Source organism: Erithacus rubecula (genome assembly GCF_903797595.1).
Source record: "Erithacus rubecula genome assembly, chromosome: 5".
In the NCBI taxonomy this organism is placed as follows: Eukaryota; Metazoa; Chordata; class Aves; order Passeriformes; family Muscicapidae; genus Erithacus; species Erithacus rubecula.
Genome location: NC_136687.1, coordinates 23801372 through 23818704, shown reverse-complemented (window position 1 = coordinate 23818704; position 17333 = coordinate 23801372). Strand labels below are relative to the sequence as shown.

The 17333-nt window shown below is 36.4% G+C and overlaps 1 protein-coding gene across 3 annotated transcripts in view; it reads left to right on the top strand.

The window, feature by feature from the left end:
- CORIN (corin, serine peptidase) overlaps window positions 1–17333 on the top strand; it is a 113825-nt gene that overhangs the window by 59074 nt on the left and 37418 nt on the right. For all 3 annotated transcript variants that reach the window (XM_079305756.1, XM_079305754.1, XM_079305755.1), the window contains exons 6-10: window positions 7069–7182; window positions 10610–10717; window positions 12111–12221; window positions 12782–12898; window positions 16140–16238. In XM_079305756.1, the coding sequence (XP_079161882.1) occupies window positions 7069–7182; window positions 10610–10717; window positions 12111–12221; window positions 12782–12898; window positions 16140–16238 (549 nt within the window). The remainder of the gene's footprint in view (window positions 1–7068; window positions 7183–10609; window positions 10718–12110; window positions 12222–12781; window positions 12899–16139; window positions 16239–17333) is intronic.

The following is a 17333-nucleotide window of genomic DNA, read 5'->3' as shown; positions in this document are numbered from 1 at the left end:
AATTGTGAGATGTGCTGCTCCTACCTGACAGACTGTGGAGACCCCTATTGTTCTACTTATTGTCAGTTCTGACATCCTGTTGTATAAAACAAAAGGGATTTTTAAAATTAAATTTTTCATGGTGCATTATGCTTGGATAGGCAGGGCTTTCATGTAGAATGAGAGACTGTAATTGAACTGTCTTCCAGGACCTGCAGGGAGCCTACAAGAAAGATGGAGACAGACTATTTACAAAAACATGCAGTGATAGGACTAAGGGGAAAGGCTTCAAACTGAGAGTAGGTTTAGATTGGATATTAGGAGGAAAGTCTTTACTGTGGGAGTGGTGAGGCACTGGAACAGGCTGTCCAGAATAGTTGTGGATGTCCCATCCCTCAAAGTGTTTGGGGCCAAGTTGGATGGGGCTCTGAGCAACCTGGTGTAGTGGAAGATGTCCTTGCCCATGCCAAGGGGTCTGGAATAAGATGATCTTTAAAGTCCCTTCCAGCCCAAGCTCTTCTAAAATTCTATGATTCTATGACTATGGAGAATATTTAGACTTTTTATTTAAGAGAATGGTTCTAATATGATTCCTCTGTGACTGAAAAAGGTACAAGTTTGGGTTCACCAGGCTCCTTCTACTACAGAAATAAACTGTGCTGTTCTTGAATATCTATTTCTGCAGTTTGCATAGTGAAAGAATTTACTTCCCTGACCACAGTAGAACCAAACAGCTGAGGCTGATTCTCTGCTTTAATCCCTTTTCATCTAGTGCTCAGCACAAACTGCTTTTCACACTCTCCTCAGGGTTCAGTTCCCAGAAATTTCAAGAGCATGTCTTTGGCTTATGACTGCTTATTTCTCAACTCTGTGGTTTCTTTTAGGGTTTGGTGCCTCCAGATTGCATACAGTGAATCCTTTCCTGCCCACATATGCCTTGCATATAATTATTTTTGTGTAATGTAATTTTCTTTTGCATCTTTAGTGTGTTTATCAAAATTGAGGTCTGACTGTTATACCTGTTTGTTCCACAGATTCTTGTGCAGTGTCATCCAGTCACCCAATACGAAACAAAACTTTCTCTTGATTTCTCTTGTTTATTTTTGTCTGATTGTGGCTAAAAACTCTGTATCCTCCACATTTTCTAAATTGAAGATTATCACTCCTCCAAAAAATCCAAATGTCATATTTTCAAGCCCTGTTGGAGAAAATATGCTTGAGTCATGTTCTAGTTAGAATCCAGAGCATCTATCCTGGGGACAGTTAAGAATTTTCCTAAAAAATATTCATTGGTTAGAATAGGGATTGTCTTGTGGATGGTTCATGTGTCATAGCTAATATTCATCTCTTTGTCCTAAAGTTAGCTCTACAAGCATTGGAGATTGAGTGTACAATACCACTGTGGGGAATCTATTATGGAACACTTCCCTGATGTGAACACAGATGTACTGATTGTACTGGAAAATCCAAGATGTGCCACTATAGTAAAAACATCTGAATGTAAAATGACTGAGTCATTCAGTCATTCTCTGAGTCACAGAGAAAAAGATGCACGTCTGAAGGCTGTTGTCCTTCAGATTGATGCCTGTTTACACAAGTGACAAGTGAATACTCAGTAGATGAGAAATTCAGCTACCCTAATAATAGTTGTAAGAATTTGTGTTTTAAGATTTAAGATAGGTGGTTGGACTGGTTTCACATGTCTAATGAGCTATGAGCATGCAAAGGAGTGAGCAGAAGGTGTTATCAGTCATTTACTCCACATGTAAGCAATAATGCATTCTGGGGGGAAGAAATCACAGAAACCTTCCTGAAGGCTGTCATTCATCTCTCTGCTCACACAGAAAAATGTCAGCTCTCCTTTTCTCTCTCTCTCTCTCTCTCAGCTGACACTCTTTATTATGCTTTTTTATTTGCTTTGACCAGCCAACGCATCTGTTGCTGTTAAAGCCATGGTGGTAAAAACCCAGTCACTTGAATGAGAAGTAAAGCAACACAATAATCTGAGTTAGACTAACATGGAGCTTTCAGAAGAGCCCTGAAGTTGTTTTTCTGTTAATTTGAAAATTGTAAAGTGCTTTCAAAAGCAACAGTGAATATGATGCTTCTATTGTTTATGCATCAAAACTATGTAAATTACAGTATAGAATTATGAGAAATTGTTCACTTTTGTATTTTTCATAAAGAGGCATTATGAATGAATGTCTGTTACTGTTAAAAATGTGATGCAAAAGTGGCTTGGACTGCACTTCATTGCCATGAGATTTTGGGTTGGAAGGGACTTTAAAAATAACCTTATTGCAACCCCTCTGCCCAGGGATGCCTTCCACTAGACCAGGTTGCTCAGGGCCCATCCAACCTGACTTTGAACACTTCCAGGGATGGAGCATCCACAGCCTCTCTGGACAACCTGTTCCAGTGCCTCACCACCCTCACAGTAAAGATTTTCTTCCTAATACCTAATCTAAATCTACTCTCTTTCAGTTTGAAGCCATTCCCCTTGTCCTATCACTACATAATCTTGTAAAAAGTTCCTCTTCATCTTTCTTGTAGGCTCCTTTCAGGTATTGGAACCCTGCAATTAGGTCACCCCTAGCTTCATTCAAGCTGGTATTAATTGAGGGAATTGTCTTTGAGGACTAACTTTGAGAATTCAAATACCTGCTTGCAACAGGTATTTATTTTTCTATGGGCAGTGTAATTATATACATCCAATAGATAATTTTTCTGAGGAAAAGCTTTTAAAATCAGGAAGATATTATCTTTCTTTTGTGCCTCTGCACTTAACGCAGTGAAGAGGAGAGAGAGAGATGATTTGTGTGTTTGTAACACTGATGCTGAACAGCTGCAAAAACAGCAATAGTGTAATAATTTTTTAGAGGAAAACAAAATGTTTTTCAGGATTGTAGTCATGTTTCATGTGAAGAAACATGCATTGTTGATTAAACTATTTCCTCCACCAAATCACTCTAATTCTATTGATTATATTTCGTTGTGTTCTCTGGTTTTTATTCTCCTGTTCTGCCTGTGTCTTTTCCAGCTTGGAGTTTCTTATGTGGCATTTTTAGGCCATGTCACTTGAGTGAAAGAAAAAGGTCTTTTGTCTTTTTTTTTCTCCCAAAGGGTTTTGCATCCTAAGGATATAGGGAAATGAACAATTATCTGGGGGTAAGGAGTTACCAGCTTTTCTAATTCCATGATTGTGATCATAGTATCAAAACTTTCTAGAATTGACAGCAACAAGATGCATATGCTGTACTGCAGGGTACATACATGGTATAGGGAGCAGGTGATGAAAATCTGAAAGTGAGAGAATACCAGGATTCCTCTGTGTTCTGTTGTGCTATAGTGACTATTTTGGGTAAAAGTCCATCTGTCATTTAATTCTGACTCCAAACACTGACAAAATCAAATGCCCAGAGAAGTAGAACAGGCCAAGACTATATGGCAGTACTTTTCCAAATGCTCCTGCATTTTCCATCTATTTGAGATGCAAGAATTTTTCTGTAATTTGTGACCTGCCACAGAATTTTATTCTATTAATGTGTCCTTTTATTACATGGATCTATGTGCACTTTAGCAACCATAGTATTGTATTCTAAAATGTTTCAGCTTGTCAATGTATTGCATGAAGAGCACTCACTGCCTTTTGGATTTTTAATGCCTCTTACTTCTTCCATAACATTAGATAGTAAATGTGGTCTCCACTTTGAAAAAAAAAAAAATAGGAAGCATTTTCCATGGTCTTTTTTGCAGTTATAGAATGCTTTATGTGTTGCTATATCTTGAAATGCAACCAGATGTCAGTCTTGAGGATGGTAAAATAATATTTATTTCAGTCTGTGCTCTCTGCAACTTTTCAGGGACCTTTCCACATAATCTTCTATAGATGACATTGCAGCAATGTAGCTGGAAAGTGCAGCACATGAATGGTCTTGCCTTCTCAAAGACACTTTTGATAGTACACCAGACACAGGTTAAATAAAACACTTTTTTCTGCCTCTGGGGTTTAGTCCAGGGTTTTGGAAGCTGTTCCAGGTTGTAAACCTTACTGGGTAAAAACTAAAACAAGCAAGTTTCTCTATTAGAAAGGATTGCTTTCCATTTTATTTGGTCTCATTTTACATAAAATTTTTAATTCTTCAGGAGTTTGGATGTGTGTATATTTGCATGATTTTGTCAATAAATGTGTAAATTATTTACAGAGACATCAGTAATTAACATTTCCCAGCATATTTCTTTAGCATAACATTGCCATTTGTAATAATTTTGAGTGGAATGGGCTATATTTTTCATATTTCAGACATCTATTTCAGGCATTATTTCTTCTTCTGCTGCTGCTTTGTTTTCAACAGTCCCAGCATTTCTGAGTATGCAGCCTGTGTTCAATAAAGTCTTATAAATGGTTACATACCTAAATCCACTAGGTTCTTGATCAAATACCAAAATTTAATATTCAATGAAGTGTTTGCTTTACAGCATTAGATAAGGCTTTTATAATTTCCATTAAAGTCTGATCTTTGGAGGTATGATGGAATGGTCAGCCCAATGAAAACTTCTTGCACAAGCTTGGTAGAAAGCAGAAATTACATTCATTGCAGGTACTGCTCACAGTGTCAGCTGTCCTTGCCCTGAACATTGCACTGACTGGGCCAAACATATCCAGTCATGACCTATTACAAGACTGTAAGAGGTGAGATTAAAATTTCTAAAGATTCCTTCTGATTGCTGCTAGATGCTTAAACTGAGGTAAACTAATTTCACTCTTCCTCTTGTTTTTTGTATGACATGCAAAATAAACAGAAAAATGCTTACTTCAGTTGTGCAGAAATGGAGGAGTAGTTTGGGATAGGAGCAGGACAAGACAGAGATGTATTAAAAGAGGCAGAGTCAGGATGACTTCTAAATGCTTCAACACACTTTTGTTCACAACCCAGAAATGAATATGGGACCCCAGAATATATCAGATATAATAACAGATATTCCTGCTGTTAACTTTCATTCTCCCAGGCCAAATTAACCTATTCACCCAAAAGACAGGAGTCCATTATTCCTGGTATCTCAGCACCAGTCAAGCTCTGTACTGATGGAGATCTCCATCAAAGCAAATCAAGATGGTTCCCTTTGAGCTATTTATGCTCTTTTCCTTTTTAAACAGGAAGGAAATTATGTAAAAGCCAAATTATAGGAATTGAAGATGACCAGTCACTTAAAGTTGCCTTTCCAGCCTCTAAGACTCTTGTATGATGAATTACAAAATTTTGATTATGCTATCATATTGTATTTTTACCTGACATCATCATCTGTGGGATAAACCCTGGTGTCCAGGAAACTAGCACTTCCATACCAGGGAAGTCTGTTGTGTCTAGGGGCCCCTGTAGAGCTTGGTAACTGCAGAAATCAGGATGTGTAGTGTATAGGGAAGGGAACTGGAGAAATAAAAAGATCAGCTCATAATAAAGTGTGACATTGTCATATGAAATGAGGTCCTTGTCCTGTCACTGTTGCAATGAACATGCTGAACAATGCACTTGAATAAAATTTTTTTCTACTGTTCTTTGAACATTTGCAGCTAACTAGTCTCTTTTGTATAGCTGGAGCTTATTTGCAGCTGAGACATTTGCAGCTACAAGTAAAGGCAACAAGAGCTATTCTTTGAACATGTAAATTACATCAGTCTTTAACCTCCAAAAAACCCCACATGCTGATTTTTGTGTCTTGGATGTTATTATTCGTTATTTCTTACAACTTTGACTTTAATATTGCCTCATTTTTCCTGCTATAAAATGAGACTGTGAATGTTTTCTAATCTCATGTTTGCCTTAGGGCTTTTGTATTTTGCAGTTTGTAGTACCCTTCCAAAACTGGTAGGATACAAGTGAGGCTGTAACTCTTCAGTTAGAGGTTAGGAAATGTGTCCAGCCACAGAGTGTGAGGGAACCTACTGAGGAACACATCATAAAGGTGTGCAAAAAGGTGATGCTGGTGGTTTTGTACTACCTTGTTACTGATGAAGAGTCACAAATATTAAATGGCACAAAATAGTTGAATTTTTTTGGTTTAAAGTCTCTTAGTAGTTTGGGCACCTTTCCATAAAGTTGGAGAAAATAGAGAAAATCCTCCTTTAAAACACACTGCATAAGCAACTTTCACTGCAATAACCATGTCCTTATTACACAACTAGAAAATAATGTTTGTATTGCAAAATCAAAATTATTTGCTGTCCAAGTGGGCAGTACACCTGGGAATGTCATAGGAAATGTTTTGAAATTATTCTTAAGTTTTTTATTGCAAACAAATTTTCCATAAGGAGTGTGTGTTTCAGTTAACTAAGTCTAAATTTGCCCTGTTTCTTGGGGACGATAAAATAATAGTGAGGTTTAGAAAAGGATGTAAGTATGTTTAAAAAAATGATCTCCTGCTGACAAAATTTGAAAATAATAATGAGAGTGTGTGTGTTTGTGTGTATAGACATTGCCATAGTGTGATAGAAAGGACTGCTATTCTAGGACCACAATTAAAATTAGAAATCTAGATGAACAGTTGAATGTGCAGCCGGTGCAAGCTGGAGCTATTTGTCATTTTTCAAAGACACTGATAAAGTATGTCCAGTGCTAAGTGATACCTCACAGCATCCACTGTCTACCTATCATTTTGGCAAACAGTGAAGAATACCAAAGGGCTATACAGTAAAGCCAGTCTTAAGCAGAAATTGTTATATTTTTTGTAGGCATATTCCAGATGACCACTTCATCCCAGGGGCAGATTTAACAAATGTAATAGTCTTTTCCTGACTACCTGTTGAGGTCTTTTAAAATGGGTCATTCACTGATAGAAGTTTCAAATGGCTTTGTTCTATCTCAGAACAAAGCCAAGATTTTATTTTTTAGGTTTTCCTCTTGACCTTCTTGCATTAAGTGATGTTCCTCTGAGAACTATCCTAATGTTTTCCAGACTGGACATGTATTTCAATCCCTGTGGGAAATACTGATTATCAGTTTAATATTGGTAAGACTCTAGTAGCACTAACTTTGTAGTGTTGATGCTGATTATTTTTCTCCATATTCTGTCTTTTCTGCTCTCTTACAGTGCTGTGTGGAGGAGAAGAGAGTTTCTTGTGTGCCAGTGGGATCTGCATCCCAGGGAAACTGCAGTGTAATGGCTACAACGACTGTGATGATTGGAGTGATGAGGTCCATTGTAGTAAGTTTCTTAAACCTTGCAGTGTTCTGCTGGAGTACTGAATCCATTCAGGGAAACCTGGAAACTGAAGCAGGCTATTGGCACAAAAGAGCTTTGCATAGTGTTTGCATATATTGACATTTGGATTCTGTCAGTTGCTGTGGACTGTGCTTGGCTTTGCTCACTCAGGACACAGCATGTGCTTTTGATCTATCAAATTTTATGCCTAAAAGGGAAATATTCTGCAAGAAGCTATATGGAAATAAGAAATATTTGGTTGTTTATTTTTGAGGGTTTTTTTTACATTGGAAAGGAGCACTTCTGATAATCAGCTGAATACTGTTAGTTGTAGCTCTATCAATGCTTGGCATTGATTTTAGAGTAGATGCAAGACCATCTGTTTAGAAAGTTGTCTAAGTTTCAACCTGGATGTGATTTATTTAAATTAATCCCAGTATGTGCCTCAGTGGAATGTACATGTGTGATAGCTTAATTTTTTTTTTTTTTGTTTGTGGTAGTGCATGAAGAAAAAGAACAGAGGAAAATGTGGGAAAATTACTAAATAGGGACTATAGTAGGACATGATGCCACAAAACAGTATTTCTCATTCAGACTTTGAAAAATGTCAGACTGTGCAGTTTATACTCAACTGAAAAGATTAGTTCCTATTAGTGATTTAAGAGCTTGAGCATTCCAAGGCTCAAAAAGCTGCTTCTAAGGATGTTGTTGTTAGATTTTATCTGGGATACTCCAAGGAATAAATGAGGACAGCAATTTCCTCTTGGTCTCAGTATGAATAAGGCTAGAGTTTGCTTTTCCTTTAATAGCCAACAATTCATTTAATGGAGATTGAGATAATGTCTGTCATGTAAAAAGTTTTGTATGTTTTTATTTTCTGATTTTTCCTGTCAGCATCAGCTTTAGATTTAAAGTTAGCTCAAAAATTTAAAAATGCCTATGACACTATGGCTCTCAAGTTCTATTAGAAATGGGAAAAGAAGAAATTAGTTGTAAAAGAATAGATATATTACCTGTCTTGAAAAAAGAAGCATAAATTTAATGAGCTAAGGTTACCTTTGAAGGGACGCTTGTCTTTTGAATGATACATGGTTTATATGCAGAGAATGTCTTGCATTAGGATGCTTGGAGAGGATGTGGAGGTCAAATAAGACTTTCCTGAATTACATAGCTGAAAGAGCAAAGCTGAAGAAAGACCTGTTTGTCTGAAAGCTTGTCTGATAAAAGACTCTGTGTTTCTTGCAGTCCTTGCCTCTCTCAAGGTCTCAAGTCATTATATTATAGAATAGGTTGCTCAGAATCCCATCCAACCTGACTTTGAGTATTTCCAGGAATGGGGTGTCTGCCATTTCTCTGGGTAACCTATTCCAGTGTTTCATCATCTTCATTGTGAAACATTTATTCTTTATGTCTAGTCTAAAAGTACCCTCTTTTAAAACTATTACTCTTAATCCTATAAGAACAAGCCCAGCTAAAGTCTCTCCCCATGTTTCTTATAAGTGTCCCTAAAGTGCTGATAGGCCACTCTTTCTCCAGGAGAAATTACCCCAACTCTCTCAGTCTTTCTTCAAAAGAGAGCTGTTCCATCCCTAAGATTATTTCTGTAGCCTTGTCTGGATCTGTTCCAGCAGGTCCATGCCTGTCCTGTGCTGGATGCAGCACTGCAGGGCTTTTACAAGAGCAGAGCAGAGGGACAGAATCACCTTCCTCAGCCCTCTGGCCATGCTGCTTCTTGTGCAGCCCAGGATACACTTGGCTTTTCTGGGCTGCAAGTGCCCATTGCTGAGTCATGTCCAGCTGTTCACCTCCCAGTTCCCCCAAGTTTTTCTTGGCAGGGCTGCTTTCAATCTGTTAATTCCCCAGCCTGTGTTGATACCAGGGTTTGCCCAGACCCATGTGCAGCAGGTCCTTCTAGACCCATGCAGGAGCCAAGCCTGCCACCTTGGCTTTATTAGCATCATGCTTAACCAACTGAGCTTATCTCAGGGCCAAGTTGTTGAATGCAAAAGATTCACCAGGCTTCATTTGGGCTTAGTGGGTATAGAATAGGAATTCATATTTAATTTTGTGAAAATAGGGATTTCCCCATCATTTTAAAATTTAAGTTGAGCTTCTTACAAGTTGTAGCTGCCAAGTGCCCATCTTACTTAACAGAATAACCAGCTATCTATACAATACATTATTGCCAATATTTTGAAGAAAATATATATTAAGGCTGTTAGATTTTTTTTCAAGTGAATCTTTCTTCCCTGCAAAGAAGATTTTATTCTTTTTGTTTACACTGTCTCTATGGGCCTGGGAGTTGTTTACCCTAAAGGACACTGCAGGAACTTTAGAATGGAAACAGGAATGGGGTATGACTGGAAATTAAACAGTATAATTATCCAGAGGAAATAACATAGAAAAAGGCAGTTTTGTTTTATTTGAAGGAGGAGCAGTGGAAGAAGCATAGAAACTGTCAGAGTTACAAACTGATCAATAAGATTAAAGGTTTCCAGAGTGCTTCATGCTGCTGCATATTCAAAACAAGTAATGTTTAGAATTTACTCTCAGCTGGGTGTTGCTCTGCTTACAGGAAGCAAGAACTTACATTTATTTTCATGTAGTGTGGGGTTTTTGTTATTCCCTGTTTTATGAATAGCGATTCTTTCTGAAGCTAAATTAACTATTGAGTATGTAGCTCATGGCTCAGCCACATTATTTTACTTCATATCCTGAAGCATTTCTTTTGTATTATCCTATAAATTCTGTCCATGTCTGTCCTGTGCTGTGGGAACACATTGAAGGGGTAGAAACCCCACTGCACCTTCTGGAAGAGATCTGCACCTTTCAGTGTGTATTATCATTAGAAGAACAACCTGCTTTCAGAGTGGAACCATCATGAACACAGGAATCACATGCCAAGAGGAGAGAAGGAAGTGGTAGCATGATTCTGTTGTTTTGTGGTTGATCTCTCAGAGGAAAGGAGGCACTTTTGTTCCAGTCCCTGCTTTTCCAGCTCTCTCTCTGTTTTTCAGGGAAGAACTAATTTAAAATGCCCACATATGCCAGTAAGAACAGGCACAAAGGACTTACTTGGTTCCAGTGGCATAGCTTCAAGAGAAAGGAAGGATTGTCCACCCAGCTGTTCTATATCATGGCATTCTCCCTGAAAAACTAGAGGTCAAGGAAGAGTATAGAAGGCAGTGAAGCTGAGTTACCCACTTCCCAGTTGTGAGCTTGAAATCAAAAGTTATTACTGTGGGACCAGATACCACAAACTATAATTTCTCTTTTACCCACTTAACTGCAACAAAAATTCCATGTTTTTATTGAGGCTGATGCTATTCAAGTGTTATGGTTATTCCCAGAGAATTCCAGTGTTCATGGTTTAAATGAATGATTGAATGTTCCAATGCAACTTTAACATTTCACATGCTTTGTTTTGTAGACTGCAGTGATGATGTATTTCGTTGTGACACGGGAAAATGCCTCAATTATACCTTTGTTTGTGACGGATATGATGACTGTGGAGACCTTAGTGATGAACAAAATTGTGGTAATGAAAGTTACGTGCTTTTCTAAAGTCTTTAAGATATCACGACTGCCTAAGCCAGTAATTTTTTTCCCTGAACTACTGAAAGAATAATATACCCTGCTCTTACTGTATTTGAACAATGTGTAAACAGCTCACAGATCCTATATGGAATTTGAAAAGATTTAGAGGAGAGTTCTGGGTCAATCCAAATATTGAAGGGTTTGGTATTTATAAGAAATGCTGCTATTTTCAATTTTCTTTAAACTAATTCCAAAAGATGCCTCCTTCCTAACTTGGCTGGATTTAACTTAGAGTAAAGCAGACTATCTGAGGGTACACACATGGTGCCAGCTGGTTTATAGCTGAATTTTTTTTACATAAGATTCATAGTGTAGTCATATGTTTGGATTATCAAATTCTGTTTGTTTCAAATTCTCTTGTCAATCAACTTTGCATATTCTAACTTTTTTCACAGTTAAAATATTATTTCTTACTTTTTTCCTTCTGCATTTTTAAGGAAGAACACAAAGAATATAAATAAGAAAATCAAGGCACTTTTATTTTCTGAGTTTTTTAATATTTCTTCTCCAAATTAAGCACAATCTAAGACCTTTGAATGTTTCCATGTCAGTTTTGGTTATTTAGTGGGGGTTTTTAATAAATAATCTTTGTTTAAAAATTATTAAGTTTTTCTATGTCAATCTGTCTCCTATCTTTCCTGCTTTGACATAGGTTTTTTTCTATACAATTTTTAAAATCTAAATTTTTGTTCATGTTGTAATTGGTTTTCATGGCAGATTTGGAGAACTGTGTCTGTTCTCCGCATTTATTTTGATGTAGTCAGTGTGGTCAACAGGATGCAACTTTGTGCATTCAGGTAAAAGAAGTAAGGTGATAATTGGAATAATTTCTTTGTAGATAATTCTTATAGAAAATTCCAAGTACATGCAACAAAAATATAGTTTTGGAAGTTGAGAAACATTTTTTAAATGTTTTAGTAAAAAGATAAATGAAGGAATGATTTTTTTCTGATGATGATTTTCATGATTTTCTCATAATTTTCTCTGATGGTTGTTGAAAATGTTGGCTAACTGAAAAATCATTCCCTTAGACAGTAAGCAGATCTTCTAATGTACTTAACAAATCTTGGAAATCTTGTTTATTTACAAATAGTCACAGCTGTGCACGTGAGAGAAGGAATGAGTGCATCACTATACAGACAATACAGTTAAGAATATATATAACTACCATCTGCAAAGAAGTCTGCAGCTGCAAAAAAATTCTTAGTTATTAATGTAGAATGGCTCATTAATAATATTAGATAACAAGCATAGAAAAATTGATCAGTAGTTTAGAATACACAAGTGGTAACTTACTATCCTTTTTTTTCCTTTCCAATTTGCGTTTTATGTAGATTGTAATCCAGTGACACACCACCAATGTGGAGAGGGGAGATGTATAACAGCTGATTGGGTATGTGATGGTGACCATGACTGTATAGACAAATCAGATGAGATCAATTGCTGTAAGTTCCCTTAATCTCTAAATTTTTTCTCTCTTTGAAAACTAAAAGAAAAAAAATTAGTAAGATAACTAGTGTACTCACTTGTAAGGCAAAACTATAAACTTATTTTATTTCAGAAATTCACACTTAACAAATGTCTGTTTTCAGTAGACAGCAGCAGTAAATTAAACATTTGTTGTGTTTGTTGAGAAGTAAAGCATTGCTTTGTGTTAGAGCTTCTTGTTAGATGCAGAATTAGCTTTTTATTAATTGCAATGTTTCCACTATATGAGTAAAAATGATGTGCATTTTTTTTTCCTTGGGAAGCTAAGACTTCATCTCAGCCTGTTGCTAATAGCTGACATTTATAGTTTCAGTCTATGTAGGTAAAGATCTGCACAGCCATAGTTATTGAAAAATTTCCAATGAAAAAAATTTTCCAGTGAAAAATGCCTTGTGGTCTCCAGTGTTAAGCAGTGTTATCAGCTCCTCCCAAAATAACCTCAGTATGATATTCAGATATAATGCAGAGCTTCACTAAGCTACATTGAGCAGAATTCTAATGGTTTTTTCCTCTGTAGCATGTCACAGTCAGGGTCTGGTGGAGTGTAGAAATGGGCAGTGCATTCCTAGTGCATTCCAGTGTGATGGAGATAATGATTGTAAAGATGGAAGTGATGAAGAAAACTGCAGTGAAAGTAAGGATATGCCTCATTTTACTCTTCTTACTAAACCTACCATTGACTTATGTCCCACAGTGCCTTTAGCTAAAGCTGTCTGACATTACTTCCTTTACCTTTCAAATAACCCTTGCTAAGGCTGGTTGGTGTGTGCTTTCACACAGGAATTTCTAAGAAGGCTTCTTTTAATACTTAAAAATATTTAAAAATATGAAGAAGTGGGGGTGATATTTAGCACAGCATTTAGTTATCTCATATGGTCAGCTGTTACTTGCAATACATTAGAGCAATGAGAATGTACTATTACAGGAATTGGTGTCATTTGAGGAGGAATTTTCTAATTAAAATACTTGGAAATCAGAGAAATAATGTTTTCATAAGTAAACTAATGATTTAGTGTGACTAAGGGAAAATATATGAGAACTTAAGTTTTCACAGCTACTTGATAGCTGTCTTATAATGGACTCTGTGAGAGAAGAGGAAATTAAGCAATGTCTTGAGCCTCAGATCATGGTTTACCAAAGACACTCAGAAAGCAGTGTTGTCATGTTATGCTGGTTTCAGAACTTGAAGGTATTTTTCAAACGTAATTGTCTTATTTCTGGTAAGGTATAGGGTAGATTGGAGCCTTTCCTTCAATGCAAGAATTATTAATGTCTATTTTAAATTAATCTTATTTTAAAGAAAATAGTTAACCTTATGCAGAAAGTGCGGGCAAATGTAGTGGTAATAGGAAAGGCTATTTAATAGTTTTAGAGTAGAAAAGACCTGCTATTATAAAATAGATGCACAGTGTGATTATCTAAGCCTTGTTTTTTTAGGAAACCAGTTTAAAAGAAATCCTTTCATAAGCATGTTACCCAATCCCTTCTTTTCATGGAAAGTTCTTGGGATCTTCCTACTCTAATTTAAATACCTTAATTCCAAAAAATACCTGAGAAGCTGAAACACAGAAAATTTTGTTCTTTTGCTTCACTTCTAATGTTGACCTTATAAAAAAGTTCTTGCATGAAATATCTTCTAGTTCTGACTGTGACAATCTAAAAACCCCAAACAAGTTTTTAACCTCAGTTCTGACTGTGTGCTCAAAAAATGTTCACATTTTATTCTTTTTTCTTGATGTCCAGTCTCTGTTTTATTCTATGAACTTTTTTATCCTCCATTTCTCTTGCATGATGTAGGCTAGAGGTCAGTGATGTATTTTGTTTTCACTGCCTCTTTTTCCACTTTTGATGTTGAAGCAATGGTTAAAAATATATGTATTTTAATATATGGTGAATAGATACAGGTTAAAATATTCAAGCAGTAGTATGGGGTGGTTATATATTCAGTGATCTTACTACATGATAAAAGATCTTTCTTCTTGGCATTAAACTGCAGAGATTTTAAATAGAAACATTTTCCTAGTTTTAATTACTAATTCTCCAATGTGCAAAAATTCTATCCAGTATTTTGCAGTATTGCGTTGAGAAGAATTTCTTTAGGCAACCATATCCCGTCCATCCTAATTTGAATGGGAATATGTTGGCAGAGTTTAGATTTCATTCATCTTCAGTTCCTTCCATGTAAAAGAAAGGCAGAATTCTTGTTTGTAACTTACTACTGTATTTCTTACACATGTTGTTGTTTCCAGCAACTGCAAAAAAATTGTAGAAGGACATTCACTTATTCCAAAGGCTTTTCTGCAGGACAAATGAAATTCTAAAAATTTGGATATGTCTGTCAGAGTCGGTGAAGTTAGGGCTAATGCAGTCTGGAGTACTGGTTTTGTTACAAATACAGTAATTGTATGAAATCAGCTTAGAAATTTGAGGTCAAGGTGTAGTGACTTCCCCTTGCCTATAAAAAGAGGGAGGGATCTTGTGTCCTAGTGGAAGTATATGCATTCAGAGATTACAAATGACCATAGCTTCATCTCTATCTGGATGAGAAAAGTGATCTCCTTCACTACCTACCTTAAGGAAGTTTAAGGTATGGCATCTGTCTGTGAGTACTGCTCTCATTAATTTTGTGATAACAATAGAAATCTAATATATTTGTAGTCACCACTGTTTCTGTAATCTCTTCAAATACAGGGTATGTTGTGCTTGTAGAAATTCAATTATTTGTGCTAGGATCAAAAAAAATCTACATTGTAGCACAGGGAGTTTTTAAAGGATAGGGATTTGGAGCAAACATTAAAAATAATTTTAATGTAAATATTTGGGATAACTTTAGAAGACAAAAGGCTTTTCTCACCTTTCAAGTTCCATTTTGCAATCAGATACAGCTGTAAAATAAGATGGTCAATTGCTATAGAAAAGAAATTACCTCTATTGCTTCAATATATAACGTGTATGAATGGAAGCAAATCCACATAATTGTGATAGATATGACTAAACCATCAGTTCCTTTAGACAAGATTGTTGTCAAGGTTATTGAAACTAGATCTTCAGCACCTTTTGTATGTCCAGTGGAGGCATGAATGATTAATGTTCATGGGCAGTAGTGCAATACAAACACTAAGCAATCAGGGCAATAAGCTATTTTAAACAGGGTAAGATGATAAACACCATCTATTTAGTCTCTCCTTATAGAATAGTAAACCGAATGACTGATTTTGCACATGGAAGAGAGAATTTAATGGTTTAGAAAGGAGCTATCAAAACTATGAGAGAGAGAAGCCCAGGGTTTTGTCAGATAAAGTAACTACCCAAGTAGTTCAGAAACTTCTGATGAAGTGCTGGTTTTATTTATTCTGAAGTCCATAATTAGAACCATAGCATTTTTGCATTTCTTTTTGTTGTTTGTTATTCAACCGAAGGAGGACAATTACACTTGATGTCTGACCTTTCTTCAGGATGTCTTTTATTGCCAACTGTAACAAAAATTAAAATGAGAAGCAGATCAACCAAATGGCATTGAAGAATAATTCCCAGACAGTGTTCTCTTTCAGCTGGGACCTACTGTTCTATTTAAAATATGATTTGCCTGGCTTTTCGTATTCTGCATGGTAGATGTCTTTCAGAGGTCCATACCTCTCAATCAGAAACTGGGGTATAATTTTTTATATTAAACAGAGGGCTAAGAAAAGTGAGAGCTGGACAGTGTTGCCCATTTTTCTTCCTTACTGCACTTGAAATGCTATTGGGTACTTACTGAACTATGTAAAGAAAATACTTAATTTATATGTAAACAAAACCACTGTACTTTCTCATTACACTGCAGTCCATTACTAGTCTAGTAAATAATTTGAAAAGTACATTTCTGTTTCCCTCAGATCAAACCCTCTGTCAGGAGGGAGACCAGAGGTGCTCTTCCTGCCCTGATCCCTGTGGAGCTTCTCCCTGTGAGATGAGAAACAGCCAGGCAAACTGCAGTAAGTAGGCCACGTGCTTCCTACTGTTGCTCTTTTAGATTATAATGAGGTTGCAGGGTAGAACACAGTAAGTATTACTTTAATTTTCTAGCTAATGTGCATGTAAAGCAATGTTCCTATGCCATATTATGAGAAACCCAAGAGCTTTTTAGTGAAGATGTTTCCTCAAAATATGATGTGCATCTGCCTGTACTTAGCAGGAGTAACATGTAGTCTGAACTAGTCTTCTGGATCATCTCGCCTTGTCCTTTTCTAGTCCAGTGAATACTTAATTGTTTTTACACAATGGAACAGCAAGACAGTTGCATAACATCTGGAAGTACTATTATATTTTTTTCATATTATTTTTGTTGTTCATATTTTGACCATAGTTATTATGTCTTTGGTAAGACATGGGAATTTTCATGAAAAATTCCCATTTTGACAAAGTAGTACTTCTTGGCCCAGATTACAATCTGGTTCAAAAATTCTAAAGCATAGGCCACATTTCCCAGTATTGAATATGATGATGATTTTCCAAATGTGATAGTATCAGATGAGTTTGGGCTGGCATTATAATGTATTTCCAACATACATCAACAGAATGGATGTCTGAAGGGAGAGTGTAAAGAAGACAGGGCTCACTGACAGGATCAGAGGCAATTGGCACAAAATGAAACACAGGAGCATAATAAAGTGTTGAAACCCTGAAGCCTGGGAGTTTTTAACTTTCTGTGCTTTCTGCCACTGACACTCAAAAGAGCACTGCTTTTGGCTTGAGGCCTTGGAGAGGGCTTCCAAATTTGAGTGATGGAGTTAGAATGATTGGTGTGTAGTTAGAATAGAAATGTGTAATTTCACATGGTGAAGGGTTTAGAATTTGGGGTTTTAGAATATAGTAGTGGGGATGGGACACGATGGAGGTTCTTGAGCATTGGCTCTTTCTTCCTTCTTGTTCCTTCTTCTTCATGATTTCAGGTAGTAATTTTTGGATTGGATAGTTAGTACCACAGTGAGGGTCACAGGTTTTTCATTGTTGGGTCAAAAGGGTATATAATATAGAAGTTAGCTTTTAATTGGATATTCAGCCTTTAAAAGACCTTGTTACTAGCTAAA